This window comes from Ascidiella aspersa, chromosome 4, assembly GCF_963924565.1.
Source record: "Ascidiella aspersa chromosome 4, kaAscAspe10.2, whole genome shotgun sequence".
Taxonomy (NCBI): Eukaryota; Metazoa; Chordata; class Ascidiacea; order Phlebobranchia; family Ascidiidae; genus Ascidiella; species Ascidiella aspersa.
This window is the reverse complement of record NC_139450.1, coordinates 19,331,469-19,353,392: the sequence shown is the minus strand read 5'-3', so window position 1 is coordinate 19,353,392 and position 21,924 is coordinate 19,331,469. Positions and strand designations below refer to the sequence as shown.

The window sequence follows — 21,924 nt, the reverse complement described above, 5'->3', positions numbered from 1 at the left end:
TTGTAGGCCTACTTTTTTTAGGGAATGCGTATCCTACAGGGAGACATTCGGTTTTTACCCTGACCTTTAAGTATATTTGGTAAAACTCAGGCAACAGGGTACGTGGCGTTGTTTTGCACAATGTGCGCACAAGTTACAATATCTTCAAAAATGTGCGTACTATTTTTTAGAATGTGCGCACTTTTTTTCAGAATGTGGGCACATTTTAAAATGCTTTTAACAATTGCGCACATTATTTTGCACATTTTTGCGCACATAGTGCAAAAAATGTTCGCAACCCCGTTTTAACTCCGGGCCTACGATTGTTCTTTAGAGTGTCCGTTTTTGTTGGCTGTTTTGTAAACATTTCAAAAAAATTCTAATAACAATAGTATCCTGCAAACAGTTACCAAGCGGAAAAAACTTAATAGACCTAATTAAATATATTTAATTAAAGTTCGATTTCAAAGTACATTAGTTTAAACCGTCCATTCAGATAACAATTTAGAAAGATAGAAAATTGCATAATTATACTGGCAGAATACGTACAGTGGAATTACGATTATAAACAGACATATATCACACAGCTCAAATTCTGCAAACAAACCAAAAATTGACAAATATGACAGGGTAAAGTGAATATGGAAATACATAGGAATGCGGTAGATGGATAACGTAAAGACATTGCTCATTTTATAACGTCAAAAACGATAATCGAATAAAAAAAGTACTACCAAAAATATAAGTAACATAAAAGCACAGCATGTGTAGTGAACAGTGCTGTGGCATTTATGAATAAGATCACGCTTTAAAAAAAAAAAAACTTTTATTTCATTGAGGCCTACTTTTAAGATTTATTTTCAAGGTCAAGTAAGGTGTTGTGGTACAACAACTAATACAAAGTAGACATCCTAGCCTACCTAAAAAACGGTAGATCTTTAACAATTATAAAGCTTCAAGATTGCCAAATAATTGTCAATGCTAAATTGCTAACTGTATAACAGGTTATTGCTGTGGTTATCGCCACAAATAATTTTAATCAGGGAAAATTGTCAGCAAAAAAAGAGGTTGTTATAATTAACGTATATTTGGGCACATATTTTGCTGGCCATTACTTTAGCATGGAAAATTGCAGTCAACACCAGAACTACCCAGAAATTCTCTGAAGTATTCTTTTACATTAAGCGCCATTTGTTTTTTACAGGAATCTTCGGCAATTTGACACAAAAGTGTGGCGTTTATAGTGTCTTTAGCTTGAATCCGGAGTTGAACTTGAACATCTATAACCAACAATAAAAACGTACGGTTAAGCAATTAGTAAAACTCCTAAGTGTATAGGTGTAACTATAGCCTATAGATCTGATTTGACCTTCTTGTGTTGAAGTTTTATTATATTTATGATGTTTTTCGTGAGAAATTAATTTTATCTTTTCGGAAACGTCTAACGAGCGGTTTATGGCATCAAACTCGTTTCACATAACAACAAAATATTATAGCGGGAACACGCAATCAGACCGATAAAGCAACAAAAAGCAGAAAAAATCTATAATACCTTAGTATCAAGACGATTGACAAAATAAAGTCAAATACGCAGTAATATCCACAACAGAATAATAAATCGTCTGAGTAAGTCCTAAATTCTTTAAAATAAGGCATAAATGGCCAAAATAACACATGGAACTTTAGGGAAAGGGTATGGAACGATCGGTGGCCGTCATTCTAGCATTGGCCGTTTTGGTGTCGACGTTTGGGCCCCCCCCCCCCCCTAGTTTGAACGGCGTTAGGGCGCTGTGCGCCGGATTTTTTGCTACGGTTTGGTGTTAGTGGTGGGTAATGGGTGGGGTAACAAAGTGGTTTAGGGTTAAAATTATTAGGAGAGTTAGCGATGTACTTAGAGTTGGCGTTTGAGGTTACTAACCCCGGGTTAGGTAAAACCTTGTATAGGTACGATTCCGGCCATTTAGGTCTTATTTCGACGGGTACAGGACTTATTTCGATTTAGACGTTATATCACTATTAGGTATTAGTCCTATTCTGGTCTTATTTCGAATTGTGTTTTATTCCGACCAGTGTTCCCTCTAAGGTGCGCAACTGCGCAATTGCGCAGCCACACAAGTCAAACTGCGCAGTAAAATTTGCTTTTGCGCAGTTCATCATTCTCAAATTAAAACTAAAATATCTTCACTTCTTTGCCATAAAAATTTGAGCATTTCGCAATTGGCCCTTTTCTGTTGATGTTTGTAGCTAAAAAAAGTAAACAAATCAAATCCGTATTGATGATTGTGACGTAATTAAATTACTTGAAATGGATAATCAGTTTTCATCATCCTGTGTATGTTTTTTTTTTCTGACGTAGAATTAAATGTCTAATCAGGAAAATCGAGCTTAAAGAAAAAAAAAAGTTTAGAACAGTATCGAACACGGCAGTGGAGTGTTTGAAAATAATCGGGAGCCGAAATGTATTTTTAGGACGTAAATTTTAAACACAAATTTAAACATGTGGCCCGCGGGCCTGGGTTTGGACCACCATGCTTTAGATTTAGACTATGAGATGTAGTTTAAATATACAAATCTATTCTGTTTGAAGCTCTACAGCAGTGATTTTCAAAGTTTGTCTTGCTAAGTGTGTCGAGGAACTGCACTATACATTAAATAAGGGGTGTCAAATTACATTAAATAACAATATTACAGTATTGACCAATCGCCTTTTTGTGCAGTAAGCGCCATTGTTAATTTTTAGTTATATTATATTGTTATGTTATAATATATTTTAAACAACACATCTACTAACAACTTTTCAACTTTTATATATTTTATCTACCTACCTCTGTATTATGCGATATGTGACTACTAATCATAAAAGACTAAATACACACTACCTATTAAATAAGTGTAAAGATTATGGCATTTACCTACTACCTTGCTCTTTAGTTATGTTAAGTTATAATTGTATTATTTCTTAAAATGTGTGCCGCGTATTTGGAGCAACATTAGCTTTCTCTTTTTATCCATATTATAACCCATACCTATATACACCATGTATTATAGCACATGCTCAGGGGCGTATCCACAAATTGAAAAAGGGGGGTCCTGAATTTTTGAGCTTAGGGAATTCCCCGTTTTATTTTCGTCCAACGTTAATGACGTCATATCCGTCACTATTTTATGACGTCATTAATAAGAAAAAGAATCATCAGAAACAGCAAATTAAGTCCAGCAAAAGCGAACATTTAGACGCAAAGCAAACACGTGCGTCGTCAACACTCCTGCCAGGCCACCCGATCCGTTAGAAATCAGTGCATTTCTAAGCAAAAAGGTCTGCGACAATCAGGGCATCCAATGGCAGAAAAGTCTAGACTTTTAGACCTTGAGGTCCTGGCAATGCACTGATTTGGACCTTTAGGTAAACTCCCGGCGTAGATTAATTAAAAATATTCATTAAAAGTTCAGAAAAGATAACAAAAAGTATGAGATAGGATTAATAACACTTGACCCACCTAAACCCTAACGCTAACCCGAATCCTAACCCAAATAATGTGCGTTATTTTAATAATTCTTTAAATGCTGGGGAAAAAAGCCCAAACTCGGATGGGCATAAGATGGTTTCTCGTCAATTGCATTTAAGATTATTACGTCACAAATTGAGGTATTGGGGCCTGAAGCGTTATAATTATTAAATTATCGCACATTATTTGGGTTAGGGCGCTGGTTAGCGTTTGGGTTTGGTTGGGTCAAGTATTGTTAAACTTAATCTTCTTATGCACATTTGTTAATGCAAATTAGTGCATTGTCCAAGACCTAAAAGTCGGACTTTTTGATTCTTTGAATGCACTGATTGTCGTATACCTTTTTGCTTAGAACTGCACTGATTTCTGACGGATGGGGTGAACGCTCACAAACCAAATCTGCATAGGGCTCACAATCAGTGCATTGTCTAAGACCTCAAGGTCTAAAAGTCTAGACTTTTCTGCCTTAGGATGCGCTGATTGTCATAGACCTTTTTGCTTAGATATGCACTGATTTCTGACGGATCGGGTGGCCAGGCGCCAGCTGCGAAATCGCTTAGTGTGCACTGTGCAATCGTTAACTTCAGGATAAAAACGAAAACAAGACCGTGAAATATATGTGATTGATTTTGGTAGATCCATGTACGGGACTACGCTACATTACAAGCACGTCTCTCGCCACCTGCAAAACTAAACGAAGATCGTTTTTCTCGGGTGTTTTTCAATTAGCGCGACATATAAAGCAATTCGAGGAAACGCGATAACTGTAATAGTTAGTTATTTAGTTAATCTAGTTCAGTGCTTGATAACCTTTTTAAGTAATGGCACAGCTGGCGAGCGAAGCGAGCGCGATTTTTTTTGATATAACGGCATTTCTTTTAAATTTCTTGCAAGTTTTTATTACATTGCCGAAAATAAAAATGTTAAAAAATATATGTCCAATATTTTTTAATACGTTTTCCGTTTGTTCGCGGCGCACTTGGTAGCATTCCACGGCGCAATGGTAAAGAAGTGCTGATCTAGTTCAAAATACAGCATCAAAACGTAAACAAACACGCGCATTTACGTACTTAAAATAGTCAAAAAGTATTTAAAATAGACTCGTGTATAGTTTGTCAAAGAGGCGCCGGGCCCGATGAATTACACCGGCCCGCCGGCCATAGGTTGCCGACCCCAGTCTTACACGAACATTTGATATTTAACGCGGACAACAAATAGCGAGAATCATTAGCACCGTCTAATTCGACGTTTTTAACAAGAAAAAGGCGGAGACCGCTTGATTTATTGTTATTAATTGTCGAACACACACTTGCTGATCAGCCAACCCGAATGAATAACGAAAGGGAAAAGAGAAAAACTATCTAGCGTTTACGGCCGACCAAACAAAAGACGAAAAACGGCGTTTTGCGTTTGATTTTGGTTTCGCATTAGCTTAAGACGCGTGACCCAATTACATTTAAAAACACGCGTCTTCGGACGGTAAGTAAAACCCTGACAAAAACGATAATGTCACTTACGAAAAGGGGGGGGGGGGTCCGAATTATTATATTGTCTCAGCGGGTTCAGGCCCGCTTGCCGAATGTAGCCCTGAGAGTGCCTGTCAAACTACATATTTTTGCAAACTTTAACTATATGTAAACGCAAATTTTTTTGCGCTTCGCGCGTATATTCTTTCTTTTATAGTACGTTTTACATTATGGTATGGCAGTGTTTTCGGCATCAAGGCGCAGTGTAACATTTCACTTTTTCTTGGTGTCAACAGACTAACGCTGAGAGACTCCCTGCAAAATGCAATTTCTACAAAATATAAATATAATTTTCTAATCAACTTTGCAATATTGCTACCGTATCATGAGTAGGGCTATTATTTTTTAACCTAAAAATGATAAATTTTGACCTGAAAAATTAAAATTTTGACAAATTTTGACCTAAAAATTTATTTTTTTTTGACAAAATTTTGAACTATTAGAAATACATTGATTTAAACAACATATTGTTGTTTGAAGTACCGCAATTCTGTCTTGGCTTTGTCAACACACGTTTTTGATGTTTTACTGACTACCGGTCGAACAAAAATCAGTTATTTTTTCGTGTTTTCACAAAACTCATAAAAATGCTTATAACTGATATTTTTTAAAAACGGACAACAACTATAAAAATGTTGTGTGAACATTTGAACTACAAGATATAATATAGTTAAAACGTCGTTGAGTGTAATTTAAAACGGAATTTTTATGATAAAATTATAACTAAACGAGAATTTCAACAAACTGACTACATTTTATTAAATTTTACTATGTATGTGCATTTTTAATAGATTTTGACTTGAGATAGTTTTGACAAACTTTGACCTAACGTGCAAATTTGACAAATTTTTGACTTTTTTTGACAAGTCACAAAATAATCGCCCTAATTATGAGTAACAATTATCCAAGCTTTAAAACAAGATTAACATAATGGATTTCTTAGCATTCAGCTGTGGAGATGGCATAGTGTTAATCTTTCATGTATTAAGTAGGGCTACACATCTAGTAAGTGATTTGTCAGCTAAAACCATTTTTTTTAGTTTCATAATACCACACCGGTCGGTTCGAGAACAAATCTATTCAGCCCAAAAGCGATATTCTATAATTTCTTGCGTCTCGTGACTAATAACTTGCAGTCAATTTCTCTGTACAGTCGAATTTCTGTTATTATATTTAAATGCCATTATTTCGACCAATATTCGTATCCTATTATGTGCCATATGTGTCATCATTTTAATTGAAGTTTTGCCAATTTAAAACTAATCAACCCAGTTTTTTGTTTTTTTATAGGCAGACGCTTAATTAATCTGGATTTCAGCTTCATATTTGCGCGCAAGTTCATTCGACAAAAACAAATGTTTCTAACTTTGTGACGTCATTCTAATGCCTTTAACTTAAAACATATACCCTGACACTATTTTCGCAGGGATTTTATTTAGTGGGCCTTCAATAGCTCCGAAAAGAGTTCTTTGGGCCGTGACGAAAAAAGTTTGCCGACCTCTGCCCTAACACAAAACTCTTAATTTTTGTCAAAAAAAATATGAGAACCTTGTGATATTTATAAACAAGGGCAATAAAGCATCTGTAATATATTTTCCTGTTTTAAGTAACCTGAAAATATTTTTTTTTACGCCTAAATTCGTACTTTACCTCATTTTAAGGGCTATAATATATTTGTCTCATTCCATACATACACTTAAATCTTTTTTTATAAATTGTTTATTATAAAAAGCATAGTTTTCTATGATAAGTAGAAAAATATGTAATACTTTCTCCCCACTCAACGTATATTATAAAATGACACTTTACCTGTAATTGCTTCGATAAAATGTTCAAGTTCAATAGCATACGCCTTTGCATATCTTTCAGGAAATGAAAATAATATATCATCTTGTATTTTTCCTCCATTAAATGAAAGCATGGATTTCCTTTGGTTTTCACTTTTGATATTGCCTTTTGATCCATACAACTACAAAAGGGTATTTAATAACTACAGGCCACACTTTAAATTAAAATTAGGTAAAATATAATATATTTATATACCTGAACAGTTTGATCATATCCATGACTACAATCTCGAGATATGTCAATATGTGCCAGAACTCCACTAGGAAACTTTAGAACCACGAAAACAGAATCATAATCATTTAGAGCTTCTATTTCAGGATCGTGGCAGTGTGCTGTGACCAAGTGAGCTACATTCAATTACTATTAAATTTACAATGTTCATTTACATACCAGTGGAATAAATAGTTTCAGGCTCTTCTTCAGTCATCCAGCGTAACATATCAATATCATGAACAATACAGTCATGGAAAATACCACCTAAATGTCAATTTTTTAATTGTATGAAATGTTTATTTCAAATAAGTTAATTCAGGCAATCAAAATGAATATTTAAAAAAATATGTTTTACGAATCTTGTGCACAATAATACATACCAGATATTTTAAGGTAATTAATCGTAGGTTTAGGCGAATCTCTTGAGCATACTTTAATGCTATGTAGTGCACCAACTTCACTTTTTCGCATAAACAACTCATGAAATTGAGGATCAAAGCGTCTAAAAATATTTTACCTTTTTTTGCAAAATACTGAAAGCAAACCACAAAAATCAGTTATATGAAAACTATGTCTTTAAAAAAATAAATATAATATGCAAGGTCAAGTTCATTAGGACAAAACAGAATAATGCGATAATGCTTTTTATTATATATTCTATCTCAGTGCTCTTCAACCTTTTTTGCCATCATGCACCCAAAAAGTTGAGGTGAACTCATGCACCTCATTTATTTTTGAGGAAACCTATGTGGAAAGCCATATGGAATTCACTTTGATTGGATATTAAAACACTACAAAATTACTGAAAATTAGAAATTGAGGAATGTCTTATTTAATGACTTTTATGTTGTTGCATGTCGAGTGGACATTCCCATTTGGGTCATCATGGATTGCTGTTTGTGATTTTTTCTCATTTCCACGCACAAAACTTTATATCCTATTGTAACAGGAATGGTAAGTCTTAAGTTGAGGTTTTGGTGCAAAATACATTTAAGACCGGGTCAAATGTAGCACATGTACCTTCCCTGCCGATAGAGGGCGATATGTTTATTTTTGTATTAATTTATATTTCCCCATAAACTGGAATGTTGTTGTTTTTTGCCGTTCTTTTGATGAAAAAATGTTTTAAGAACGATTACACATACATAACTTTATTGTCATGGTAAAGAAAGAGGAATAAAATGCCAATGAAGGAGGTTGTCGAATCTTAACAAATACAAATAGAAGAAATCTGTCTAATCAAAATGCCATGATATAACATAATTTTATTTGAACATTACATTATATTCTTTTCTACAACCCGTTACACATAGGCTGATAGGGACCTGTCGTCAGATGCTTAATCATTAGAAGACGGTTCACTTCTTGCATACACTAAGAAACAAATTGAGTCCCTAAGTCGCTCAACACTTTTGTCAGGAATTCTCAATCGACTATACATGTCGACCAGTGCCTCTGCCACGGTTTCAGCCATTTATATTCCTCAGCGCTTTCGCCTCCGGGTATCGTGTCGCGTACTCCACCAACGTAAGTATGTATCTTTGTCCCTATTCACTGGGAGGATGCATAGGACCAATGAGATCCATAGCAACTCGCCGGATGCAGAGTGACCCACATCATACTGCCTTTTTCCGCCGTCCTCTGACAAATGAAGCACGAAAGACAAAATCGCTTTATGCCGTCATGCATGCCAGACCAAAAGAAGTTCCTCCAGATACTATCGACAGTTTTTTTAATACCCATATGCCCTGTCAACACCAGCAATCATTCATCACCAACGATTGCAGATCGCTATTGTTCAAAGCAATTTTCCCCGATTCCAACATAGCAAAAAGGTTTGCTTCCGCCAGGACCAAGAATACAAGCATCGTTACTGGAGTGCTTGCTCCATTTGCTCAAAAAATGATTTTGTCTGAATTGGTGTACAGCCCTTCTCCATCTCGGTTGATGCCTCTAGTCACAACAAAGTGAAACTATTTCCTCTAGTCATCAGATTCTTCAACGGCAAAGTTGGAGTACGAGTGCACTTCTTGACCTGCGATTGATGCCAGGCGAGACCTCGTCACCGATCACAAACTTTATTCTCTCCTCTATTCAAGGTAATGGCCTAGACATGAAACAGCTGTCATCCTTTTGTGCCGATAATGTGCCAGTGAATTTTGGAGGATCACAGCATAGTGGAAAAAACAACGTCTATGCTGGTCTAAGGTTCTTAAAGCGAGCTTCCAGGAATTCGACACCATTACCTTGGAATATATCAACAAGTGGTATCGATTTGAGAAGCATCCAACGCACATCAACTGGACCCTGCTGAAAGATCAGGCAGTAGAGTACGAGGAAGTCGAGGCTTTGGCGAAGCAAGTTGATCCACTAATGGCAATGAACGGTTCAATGAGATCTCGGCTGTTATGAGCTGTTCAATGAGGTCTCGGCTGTTAACGCTCTGCTTAAGAAGATTTCAGATGATGTGTTCTGCATGGATGACCCTGAGGCCAAGTGGATGAAGATATTTACCGGAAACAACTCTTTTCCGCTGCTCTACAAGCTGGTTAGCATCATTTTCTCCCTTCCTGTCAGCAATGCGTTTCTGGTAAGAGTGTTCCCTCTTGCTTCGGCCCAGTGGACCAAGGAAAGGAACAGACTTAGTGAAATGACAGTCAAATCCCAGCTACAAGTAAAAGTAAACCTAGACCTGAGCTGTCGACAACTCTTTAGGACAAGACTTTAGAAATTGCTCTTTGACGAATAGCTCACTCACATCGACCCAGTCGAAAGTTGCGCCCGATAGCTTTACCTACTTCTGCAGGTAATTCTGAGACACACCGCAAATTGGGAAGGACTCTCACCCTTTTCGGGTTTTGAACTGCGAAACTTACTACCTGACAGATGGCAGAGTAACGCAATGTTTGGGATTGTAAAGTAGTTTTACAGGTATAACGCAATTTGTGACAATTACCATGCGGTTATTGATAACTTCAGATAAACTTATGTATTATATGCATAATACTAGATAGTGATCGGAATGTACATGATATTTATCTGACTGTTTCTTGTGTTTGATTCCTATATTTAACGCTATCAGAAATAAATATAACGCCCTCTATCGGCATTTATGAGAAGGTACATGTGCTAAATTTGACCCGGTCTTAAATGTATTTTGCACCGAAACCTCAACTTTTTACCATTCCTGTTACAGTAAGATATAAAGTTTCTTTTCACCCAGTTTCATTAATGTACTCGAAATGATATTTAAACGTGGCATGGTGACCCCATAAAGGGTGATCTTAAATGGGTTTTGCACCATTTCCCGCACTTAAGATCGGCCATTTATGGCACAACATTTAAGATACGTTTGATCGATGTACTCGACATGATATTTAAACCGAAAAAATTTTGTTTTCAAAAGCCCCCCTTTCTAATCGCACCAAATTCATAACTTAAGACCGGACTTTTGGGGGTCCATGTGGGGCCCTTGTATGCTCTAAATAGTCAAACCTTTTGTACTCGACATGCTATTTAACTCTCTGTTAGCTCCCGGACTATTTGGCTCGCAGTAAAGTAATTTTAATAGGTTTAACACCCTTGAGCTATGCAATTTATTTAATAACAATTGCCTGCTACTCATGGTACATGCATCACTCTTCAAACTGAGTAAAATCAAAGTTAAATTTTAAAATCATTTATAGATTAATGGTTCAAAAGAATATGTATCAAAAAATTGTCAAGCACCCTTTTGTTCTGATGCACCCCATCATAGGCGCCAAACTTTCAAAAATCAAGGGCATTTTTTTGCAATTAGGAATCACCACCAAAACGTAATTGTATTTAGGAAACCGATTTATCGCTTCAGTGTTTTATTATTGAAACAATGCGTTGTGTCTTACATAATTTTCTTCGTAACAAATAGCAAATGCACGCTCTAAAACGATGAAGGGCAAAATATAGTGGCGAACTATTTATTTCACAATAAAGAAATGATCTAAACGCCAATGTCTGTCAGTGAACAATATAATACACCCACGATTATTTATTCGCAATACTGAATGGTAAAGCGAAGTTATACTTGCCAGCAAAGTCGTAACATACCTTAAAATCTGGCAAGCAAAACGAGCGCGAAATATTTGTGGTCTATTTTTTAATTGTCTTTCATTGGTGCAGTATCCTTAAAGTACTGAACGACAAATTTGTTTTATGTTCCTTGCAATTGAAAGCTTATGCTTTGGTATTGAGCGGCCGAGCATCACAGCGTGTTTTAAGATTTAGGAATTGTTAAGTCACACAAAGCAGTGTGTAAAATAAAGTTCAGGAACCCTTTTCTAGACTCGTTTCAATGCTAAACCTAAAATTTCTCGTCAGGCCGGTATTAAATTTTAACTGACAATTTAAAATGGGTCTAATTAAAATAGGTGTTAAAATACCTAAAAATATATACAGAAAACGGTGTGACTCTTTGTAAAAAGGTTGCAGGCTGGATGTTTTACATTGGCAGGCCGCATTATTTTACGAGTTCGGCACTTTGTATATGTGCAAACGAAAACTGTCCCATGCTGTAAGTTTCGCACATTATTTTGGTGAACCTAAACGGTGCAACTAGTATGGCATATCTTCATTCTAATTTTTTCAAAGTGGAAATTGTACCATATTTAGAAGTGCGACTTGGTCAAATTCCAGAGCGTTTTGACGCCCTACTAGAAATCCAGGGCATCTAAAAACGCTCTACACATCCACGTACGGCGCCTATGAACCCCATGCATATTTTGGTGCACCCTGGGGTTCACCATGTGCCCCAGTTGGAGAGCACTGTTCCACCACTGTTCCAGGGCTTCTCAAACTGGGCCAGGCACATAACATTTAAATTGATATGAGAGTTTAACTAAGTTAAGTTGTGGCAACATTATCACTTTTGTTTTAAAAAAATGGGCCACGTTTCTGGAAAGATAAATTTAATAGTGTATATTAAAGTTCTGATTTATATCATTGCCTAATGAGAAGCAGGAATATAATGCAAACATAAATGCAATCATTTTATTGATCTAAAATTGTTAAACCTAAAACACTCAAATTAAACACAGATAAAATTATCGAACAGAAAAATAGACCATCAATAAAAATTACCTACAAGAAAAAAGAATTGTTCCAAATTTTTAATTTTGCTAACAGAGTTATTGTATTGCTTTTTATTGATGTTTAAGCTCAGTATATAAAATACCTAACACTGAATTGAAATATACCTCAGATAAAGCCCTTAAATTATATTTAAAAAAGTACATACAACTTCCTAACACTATATTTTAAACCAGTGCTATATCAACCTTTTCAGCCCAATGCATTAGGATACAGGAGGTTGGCAAAACTTTGTTTATATGTTTATACTTTCAGGGTATGTATGGCGACTTTAGGGTAAAATATTTCCTCAAAACTCTAACTACCAGATGCATCAAAAAGATTTGCGCAAATCGTGAAAAAAAAAAGACCTGAAAAATAATGGGGAACAGCGTCATGACCAGTTCGTAAAAAGGAAGCAGGCCGGATGATTTTACATTGGCGCGCCATATTTGCGCGTTTAGCACTTTTGTTTATCTTCTGTGCTAAGAGACACTTTCCCAGGTTGTAAGTTTCAAACACTATTTCAGTGAACCCAAACTATAATATTTTATACAACTGGCATATTATCTTTATTATATTATTTTAAAAGTGGAATTCACACACTAATTGCAAGTGCAACTCAGTCAAATTCAGCTACGTCCCTGATTCTAATGCGCAAGAGAGCAAAATTGTATAACATTAAAAGGAGAGCAAAATTCTGTCTTGGATTTGTGAAAGTTAACACGTTCACGGCGATGCGACCCATCAGTGGGTCATGCGTAAAATTTAGCTACTGCGTTGTGACCCACCGGTGGGTCGAAATTACTGTTTTTTTTCAGGTTCAAGCCGATGCAATGTTAATTGCGCTTCAAATAGTTTTGAGGGTTTATAATCTGGTACTCATAAAGTTAAACTTTAAAACTTAACATTTTGGCTTTCTTCTTTAAAATTTATGTTTATTATGCTAATTAAGTCTATTGGTTCAAAATTATGAGCGGGTCCTATTTTTTCTCTATAAAACTGTGTGACGTTAAGTTATTTGAAGCTCTCTAAGCCTACCTAGCGACGATAATATTTAGCAATATATCCTTCTTTTGCAATGTTCGTCAATATGCTACTGCTGTAAACCAAAAAAAAATACATTTTTGTGGTTTAGGACCAAGGGTTGGGGGTGCATTTTTTTAAAGGGGTTTGGGAAAAAAAAGGCAAACAGGTAAGCTTTACTCTATAAGTTGCTTAAAATTATGCAAGCCACTGGTGGGTCAAATCGCGCTGGCTACAATATAGTTTGTGTTTAATGCGATTTGACCCACCGGTGTACAAACGATTAAACTGTCTGAAATAACACCTTAAAGCGAAAAAAACATGTCAATGAAATTGGGCGGAAAAGCTCTGGTGGCAGCTAGCGCTACAGGTAATCGCACCACAAGAAAACAACGAAAATTCGGAATCGCAGCAAACGTGTTAACAGATGGGTCTAACAGTCATAAATATGCATAAAAAAATCAGTTTGTACAGGTAGTAACTAAACAAAAATTAATGTCCCTACATAGACACTGTTTCAAACAAACACAGAAAACGTACCTATTAAAAGCACAAAGAAGTCTCAATGATTTCTCTTTGGCCAGTTTGTAACATGCCATGATTGATTTCAGATTAGTAGCCAGTGGTTTTTCACACAGAACATGTTTACCTAAAAAAACAGAATTTTAAAATTTTATAACTTTGTTTTTATAAGTTTTTTTGTTTTGTTTCAAAATACACAATTCTTAAAACTTCAGAAAATAAGGTATTTACCAGCATTAAGACCCAGCATAACAAGAGATTCATGGGTGTCTGTAGGTGTACATATGACAATTCCACTGACTCTACACAAATTTAATATTGAACTACTTGTTAAAGAACCAAAAATATTTTAGTTTGGATGTTATATGATAAATATATTACACTACTAAAAGCATTATCAGTATCTAAAAACATAACACATAGGCGGGTCAATCTATGAAATATATGGCTTGAACCTTAAAAAAATTCCCAAGGTTTTTTAACGGTTTCTTGTAGTATCTATCATTAACAATAACATATTAAAAATGTAGGAGAAAAAAATATATTTGACATTTTTTATTAAAAAAAATAATCTTGTGTTTTTTAGCATTTTGTTGTTTTAATAACACTGGTCAACAAATTTTCACCTTTTTTCTAAACGAGAATGCGAGTATTTCATCTTAGATGTATTTTTTACGCTGATTCTGAATATACATTTAGTTTTTCTCTAGCACATCACATTTTTAAGATATCGCCAATTATAATTTTCTGGAAAAGGCGCTTTGAAAACAACGCACAGGTGTGATTTTTTTTAAATTTTTATACACATAACTCGATTCACCACAATAGTACTTCTATGATGGAATTTTTAACTATTCCCCTTAATAAAATCCTTGGTGTCGGAGTTTAGAGCTTAAAATGTCGTTTTTGTTTGCGCGGCCCACAAGGGATATCAACAAGGGCACCATGTTATCCGTCGCTCGCACCAGTTTTGGGCAGGTCTCAGCTCAGACCTAGTCATTGAACAGATCCTAATGAGATTGCTGAAGACGTCGGGAGGTTTAATGCGTGGAACTGGCATGACAGAAGAACAACGATCATGGTGGACGATGTCGACTTCAATCACGTCTGAGTACAACTATATGCCATACAGGAATTCAATACACTCTCATACACAACAAGCGAACAACAGAAGGAAGGAAGCCACACAGGGTAGGTTCAGAGAGGCAGTTCTGATCTTGAAAAGCTGAACACATCACTGGCTGGTTATGTACCTTTTTCTCAGGATCAAACCCAGATGAATATTGTGAATGGTGTTGTGGCCCGAGGATGACGTTAATGTACATCAATTCGAACCAGTCGGAAGGGAAAAGTATGGAAAAAATGACTGGACAGTCTGTTTTCTTAATATCTTGCGACTGCTCACAGACTATGCAACCAAAGCAGTTCGTGAAATTCGTGAATCACTAGAAGACACTCCACCAAAAACTCAACACTACGTCATAGATGAAGGTTCACTACTACGGCGGCTACCATGTAAGAGGCGAAAAACCTACAGACCATTGCACAATTATAATGCTGAATTCACGACTCGGCGTTATCAAATGACAACGGTTGTTCTTACGGGCACCTAGGAGGACCAACATTCAAGGACAACACACTCCAGAGTTTCTTTTTGTACATGTACCAATTACTTCCTTCTTCCAAAGCAGACAGAAGCATCCATTGTGAACAATGGTTGTCAAGCGATGGTTGTGATTTGGGGGGGGGCACACGGACGGATTCCCTCTCGTCATTGCGCTACAGAGTACTAAGAAAATACGTAGTCTGTTCCAAATCATTTGAGACACCAGAACGCCTGCCACCTACTGAGCCATCAACAAACTTCACTGTAGGGTTTACTACCAAAAATGATCTGGCTAGGACAGGGATGTGATATGGAAATTTGCGGGTGGGGTGGGAAACTGGAAGGCAGACAGTTTGTGCCAACAGAGTCGGACATGAATGCGGCCCCAGATTCCCTCTTGGAGATTATCCACTACAACTGCACAACTACCTGTAGCACCCCAGGTGAAGCTGTAGGCAGAATAATATACTCTGTACCTCAGCATGTGGACAGTACTAACTTTATGCCTGTTTCAATACATACAATCAGTCATTACTCGATAAACATGATGACTAGGACTTATTAAGCAATGTTTTACAATTGTTTTTGTTCATAAATAAGTCTTTCCGTAAACCATGGGTTCCCAACCTTTTTTACACCATGGTCCCTTTTGAAAATTTTGAGAAATCAACCTTCCCCCTTTTTCATTTTTTATTAGTTATTACATATTCAGTTAATGTGAGGTTGAGCTTTGCATGTGATATTGAATATCCAAGACGCTGCGCTGCTTTGTCTTTAAGGGTAACATTGTTGACAACCCACATTCACAACGATATGTTAATGGGAAAGGCAATAGCAATGGCAAGACCATTTCATTAGGCTTAGGGTATGAATAATGCTTAGTTTTTCCCAAGATGTCGTCAAACTATCATTCTCAAAGCTCAATCGGGTTGCCGTCTCTTCTTGCAGCTTCAACAGTTTATTAAATTTTGTAAGTACACAAAAGTGCTCTTTTTTCTTTTTTTTTCAACATCCAATTTACAAAATACCTTGTGGTTGTTTCCACACATATTTAATCTCATATATTTTTGAAAAGCGGAAATATGTAATAAGTAATAACATTACACACTACAATTGGCAGAAATTAATTTTGTTGTGTTATTTTGAAAAAAGTTTAGTGAGAAAAAGCCAGTGTAAGGCATATAGACTGTTTATTATTTTAAAAAGTACACACTTTTGATCATACAATTGTTACGTGTTGGCAGTTTTACTTTGAATTGGCAAGTACTTCTATATTGAGTTGATTTCCTGTATATTGAGTTGAATTCCCCATTTCTGTTAAATGTACAGGTATAACATTCGCATCGGCATATTAAGAATGTACCAGGCTATGCCTCTCCCCCTAAGGCCTAAAGTATATTTTTTGTTGTTTAATTACGCAAATGCAAAAAAATTTCGCGCTTCGCACAAACTTTGGCGTGGTTTTGCTAGGTTTATGTGTCTTTGTTTTCAACAAATCTATCCCAAAGGTAATATGCATACTATGGGGCATGTTGCAATATGACTGTGACAATTTCTATTAAATTTTATTATAAATATCATTATTTCGAGCAATATTAATTGGAAATTTAGCCAAAGAATATTTTTTCGTGCTTTTCAATCTGGTTTTGAGCGGCACGTTGTCACACAAGTTTGCCGGAAAACAGCTTATCTATGTAACACTTTTATAGCAAAAAAAGCAGACATGTACGTACACCCCCAGGCCCCAGGTTGTACCTTCACATGTCCCTATGTATTTGTTAATGACTTGATGTCACAAAAGTTTTTGCGCCTTCGCCGCTACGTTTTGTTGTCTAATTTTATTATTAATAACCTTGTTTAGCGCCAAAACATGGCAATGTTCATACATTCCTTTGGCGAACACATCATTTAAGTTTAGGGGCGCGACCAAAAACCGAAGAATTTTCGCCAAAAATGCTTGTCACCAGAAGGCTGGCAAGATTCTGCCAGCCTGGTAATAACTTACTCTGCCAGCACAACATGAATAGTCCTTCACCAGTTAGAATTGAACTAATAAATGCGTTGAGCACTTTTGTGTACTTACAAACCTCAATAAAACTTATTTGGGCACTTTTGTTATTGGTATGTAGTTCAAATAAAACTCATATGGGCACTTTTTTTTTAAAACAACAAACAATTTTTGCTTTAAGGGGACTCGTCAGTTGGAGAAGTAGGTGCACATCAGCACTTGCCCGGAGCGCATCGCACTCGCATTGGCGAGCGGACAAGTGAAAAATCCCCAACCCTCACATGGCAAAGTAATATATATAATATTTCTTGCAAAATAGTGATCATGTGGGCTTCAGTAGATGACTGAAAATCACAAAATTTATAAAAACAACATTTAATTTTGGGAGGGCTTTGACACTTCCTTGAAAAAGTGTGCAAGTGCCTAAATTTTTTTTTGTATCTAGCACTTTAAAATGTGTACAAGATCTTTGCTTTACTGAAATGTGCATAGCAAAAATATAACAAACTACATATCTAAAGTTTAAACAATCTATCAGATGTCATTAGATTGTATGTAGCTACTTTAGTACTTCTATCAAGCAAGGGATTATGTAGGACTAACTACACAAATTTGTTTATCATCCATTATAACGTGAAAGCAAGCAAATGGCTAGCCCTGAAAAATAACTTATTTATAACGGCCTAATAACAAATTACCCCTGACAGAAATTACCGGACTAATAGTGTGTGTTGAATCTCTATAACATATGGTGATTCACGTCAGTTTAGTCAATGTTCATTTTAATAACTTATTTCTTTAATACCTACATAAAATCACAACTATGGTGCATATTTTGTCTCACCTTTCATTTGACATAACTTTTTGGGCATCAGAAAAATGCACACATTCTGTATTTTCCAATTGATATCTCTGTACAAATGAAAATGCTTTTTGAAGATCCATTTCAACGATGTATAACAACTTTACTGAAAAAAAGGTAAGCATGTTATTATTTTTGTGTGCAATGCTGTTTACCAATGAAATACTTATTTATATAAATGTGTTTACTGTCAAGGCTATACAGAATATATTTACAACAGTTTTGCATATGTAAATCCTCAAACAGGATATAATAAGTACTGGAAATGTAAAGTAATTGTGTTTATATTTATTGTCATTTGCGCTAAAGATCAGCCGATACATTAGTGACCGATAATAACTTTTACCAACATTTTTATTATCAAATTATTATATAGATTTAAAAAAATAAAAATAATTTTCAAATTTCTTATTTGCTGTTATTTTCATAGCTGACTGATTTAATGTATGGTTTACTTTGTTCCGCCTAACGCAAAGTTAATAAATGCAATATAAATGTTGCATGATTAAATAGGTAGATAAATGAATTTTATTATTTTTGTGTTAAATTATATTAAATTATTACCATACCCAGGTGTATAAAAAAAAAACAGTATCGGTATCCAGTATCAGTTGGCTAAAACAAAAAAATCAGTAATCAGTATCTGTTCAAAAAAGTAATATCGGTCGACCTCTAATTATTTGCATCTTAGAATATTAAATCTAATTGGAAAACTGTCATGGGATATTTTTCAGGGCCTTAATTATAAGGGTGGTTTGTCAAAGCAATTGGGTCATTATAAATAGGGTTATTTTACAGGTTAATTCATGTAATAATATAGATTACACTTTGGTTTGTTGGTTTTTGGGTATAGTCAAGTGAGGGTAAAAAAACGATTTTAGCTAACTTTTCTGCCAAACTTTTGTTTTTAGAAACAGAAGTATAACTTTTTATTCTCATTGAGATGGCCTTTCACATAAAGATTTTAAATTTTATTATAAAGTAAAAAAAATATTTTTACCAAATCTGTTACCCTGATGAAGGGTAAAAAAAACAAACAATGATGGTGGTGGAAAAAAGTGTACATTAGGGCGATTTATAATAATTTATCGGAGCAGGAATTAATTGAAGTAAATTGACCAAAAGACACTCTGTCAAAGCCACAATAACACACAATTTTCATAAATACAAATTTTGAATAAAAAAGTTTGTGATTGCATCATGGTACCCCAAATTTGCAGCAATACAAAAACATTTCAGCAACTAATTTCCCCCTGGTTAATTAAAATGAACAATCTTAGAAGTTTTAATTTAATCTTATTTTTTTGCTTAGTTGAGCATAGTATTACCTTCATGTATTATTGAATCGGATCGCATTACATATTGTGTTCAAAGTATAGGAATAAAATGACAAGTCCCTATTCAGTACCAAACATTTTCTTCAAAAGTTTCAGTTTTCTGTTATTTCATTCCTTTTGGTGCATAGGTTTGTTTTCTAAATAAGCCTACAAGTTTAGTTATTTTACCTGAAGTACATGTCTGTAAGTTGTCTACATTAGTTATTGTTAGCTCATGGTTTACAAACAATCCTCAATATATAGCTTTAGTATTGGCACAAATTAGTTAGGCATATTTGGTTCCTAAAGATTACAAATCAAAATTATGGGGTAATAAAAAACATTTTTTTAGAATTCTTTGCAGCGTATTATAAGACTCCTTTACAGATCATGGCTTCAAATGGCCATTGTTTGGAATTTTAGCGACTTATAATTTGATTTTTTAATTAATTGCTGCTTGGTCATTAAAGGGTATATTATGATTAATATTGGGGATGTTGAAGGTAGAATACTATTGAATCCTTACATTTAAATCCAAATTGGATTCTTATTTAATTCTGGGTTTGTATTGGGTAATTAGAACCGAAACAATTTATTTGTTTTAACACAGATGGTTGCGCCGAATTCTACATACGTGATTGGCAAGTTTGGATTAAGACCTGTAGTGGCAATTAATGTGCTAGGTTTAAATGTAGTCCTGTAATGCAGCGTCAGCGTTTTTTCGGGAACCCAATTACTTGCAGATACCCTTCACCTAATTATTAAGTGGTATTGGGCAAACGTGTAATACCATGGAGTCTGGTTAAAAATGCAAAGAACACTACAAGTTACTCGAGGTCAACTGTGTAATTGTCAAGTAATAGTATGGCAATACTGGCTAAAGTATACATTTGTATTGTTTGCAGCATATGGTTTAAAAGTGTTTTTGTGATTAATTACAGTCACTTATGTATACTATGATTACCATCCTGGTTTAAACATTTTAAAGTTTATAAATTTCTAACAAAGGCATTGTTTTTACCATGCTAGACATCTGGGTTACATGAACTGCTAAAATTTTATATAAAATACTAACATTTATTATTGTGAACAATATTGTCAATGTGGATACTTCCCATTCTTCCAAGACCACATAATACTATACCAAGAGAATTGCTCATTATGCATTAATAACAAAATTATCTAAAAAAGGTATATTTTATAATAATTAGGAAATCACATTTCGATAACCGAAGCATGATTATAATACATACCAGACTACTTCAGAATATATGCACTATAATGCCAAAGCGTGGATCTAGAATCCTGGGCGCTCTTTCACTATTGTACGTAAAAAATAATAAAAAAAAAACTTTCTTCAAATGCTGCATACCACAACACATATTGTTTGGGTTAGGGTGCGGGTTAGCGTTTGGTTGAGGGTGGGTCAAGTTATTATTAATAATAAACATAATATTACTTCACCCACCCTCACCCAAACGTTAACCCGCACCCTAACCCAAACAATATGAGTTGTGGTATGCGGTATTATTATTATTATTTTTTTTTGCATAACTTTTCACGTACAATAGTGAAAGAGCGCCGAATCCTGCCTCTTGGTCAGTGATTTTCAAACGGTGTTCCGTGAAAGGTGTCCTACAAATGGCTCTTCCATTGAATACATTTGCCCTGCCATAATTTTCGCACAACTGTCTATTTTCAACTTCAAGACTACTAGAGTTTCACTAACGAAAGGACAGGGTTGCCAGATGAAAAAAATACAAAAAGCCAAACTTACTCTAAAAAAAGGCCCAAAAAAGACAAATCTACTACAAACTCTAACAAGCATAGTTGCCATTTTTTTCTCACAGTAATCATCTAGATTTACCAAAAAAATAATCTAAAAACATCTAGATTTTTATGGAGAAATCTAAAAAATAATCTAAAAATGATTTTTGAAAATATTCAATACTTTTGGACAAAAAAATCAACATTAAAAGCTTAATGCCCTATAAAGTTGCATAAAGGGACTTTCGATTTTATATCTCATCATTTTTTTTTCAATTTGCAAAAAAAAAACTTTTGAAATTACTGAAATATTTGTCGTCAATAGCGAATCTGTCACTAATTTAGATTATACAATATTTTTTTATAATAATCTAAAAAAACATCTAACATCTAGATTGTATAATCCTACATTTAGATTCAAACCAAAACATCTAAATCTAGATTAAAATAATCTAGAATGGCAACTATGCTAACAAGCCTATGTTTTTCCTTAAATAAATAAAAAATGCAATAAATGGTCATGCTGGTACATTGAATTTCTCTTTTTGTGGCAAATTTTCTTAATTTTTTTATCTTTTTGGAATTTTTTCTTGGCAATTTTTTTTGTTTTCGCAAATTTTTCTTAGCAATTTTTCTCTTTTT

At 34.9% G+C, this 21,924-nt stretch overlaps 1 protein-coding gene across 1 annotated transcript; it reads right to left on the bottom strand.

The window, feature by feature from the left end:
• Positions 1 to 410: 410 nt before the first annotated feature.
• On the bottom strand, positions 411 to 20,699 carry LOC146148574 (uncharacterized). Its single transcript, XM_083387103.1, has 9 exons — positions 20,591 to 20,699; positions 18,182 to 18,305; positions 13,955 to 14,025; positions 13,742 to 13,850; positions 7,453 to 7,574; positions 7,250 to 7,336; positions 7,055 to 7,191; positions 6,821 to 6,980; positions 411 to 1,259 (listed from the first exon to the last, which is right to left on the bottom strand). Exons 1-9 carry the CDS (start codon positions 20,673 to 20,675, stop codon positions 1,096 to 1,098), a joined length of 1,059 nt encoding a protein of 352 aa, XP_083243229.1. The 5' UTR covers positions 20,676 to 20,699; the 3' UTR covers positions 411 to 1,095.
• Between the last annotated feature and the right edge of the window lie 1,225 nt (positions 20,700 to 21,924).

Bases quoted from the DNA above. Each gene is read 5' to 3' on its own strand.
- LOC146148574 (XM_083387103.1), bottom strand. From the start codon at position 20,675: ATGAGCAATTCTCTTGGTATAGTATTATGTGGTCTTGGAAGAATGGGA. The intron at 7,575-13,741 runs GTACGTTTTCTG...AAATATTTTTAG, and splicing joins CTTCTTTGTGCTTTTAATAG to ACGCTTTGATCCTCAATTTC. The intron at 6,981-7,054 runs GTATATAAATAT...ACCCTTTTGTAG, and splicing joins GATATGATCAAACTGTTCAG to TTGTATGGATCAAAAGGCAA.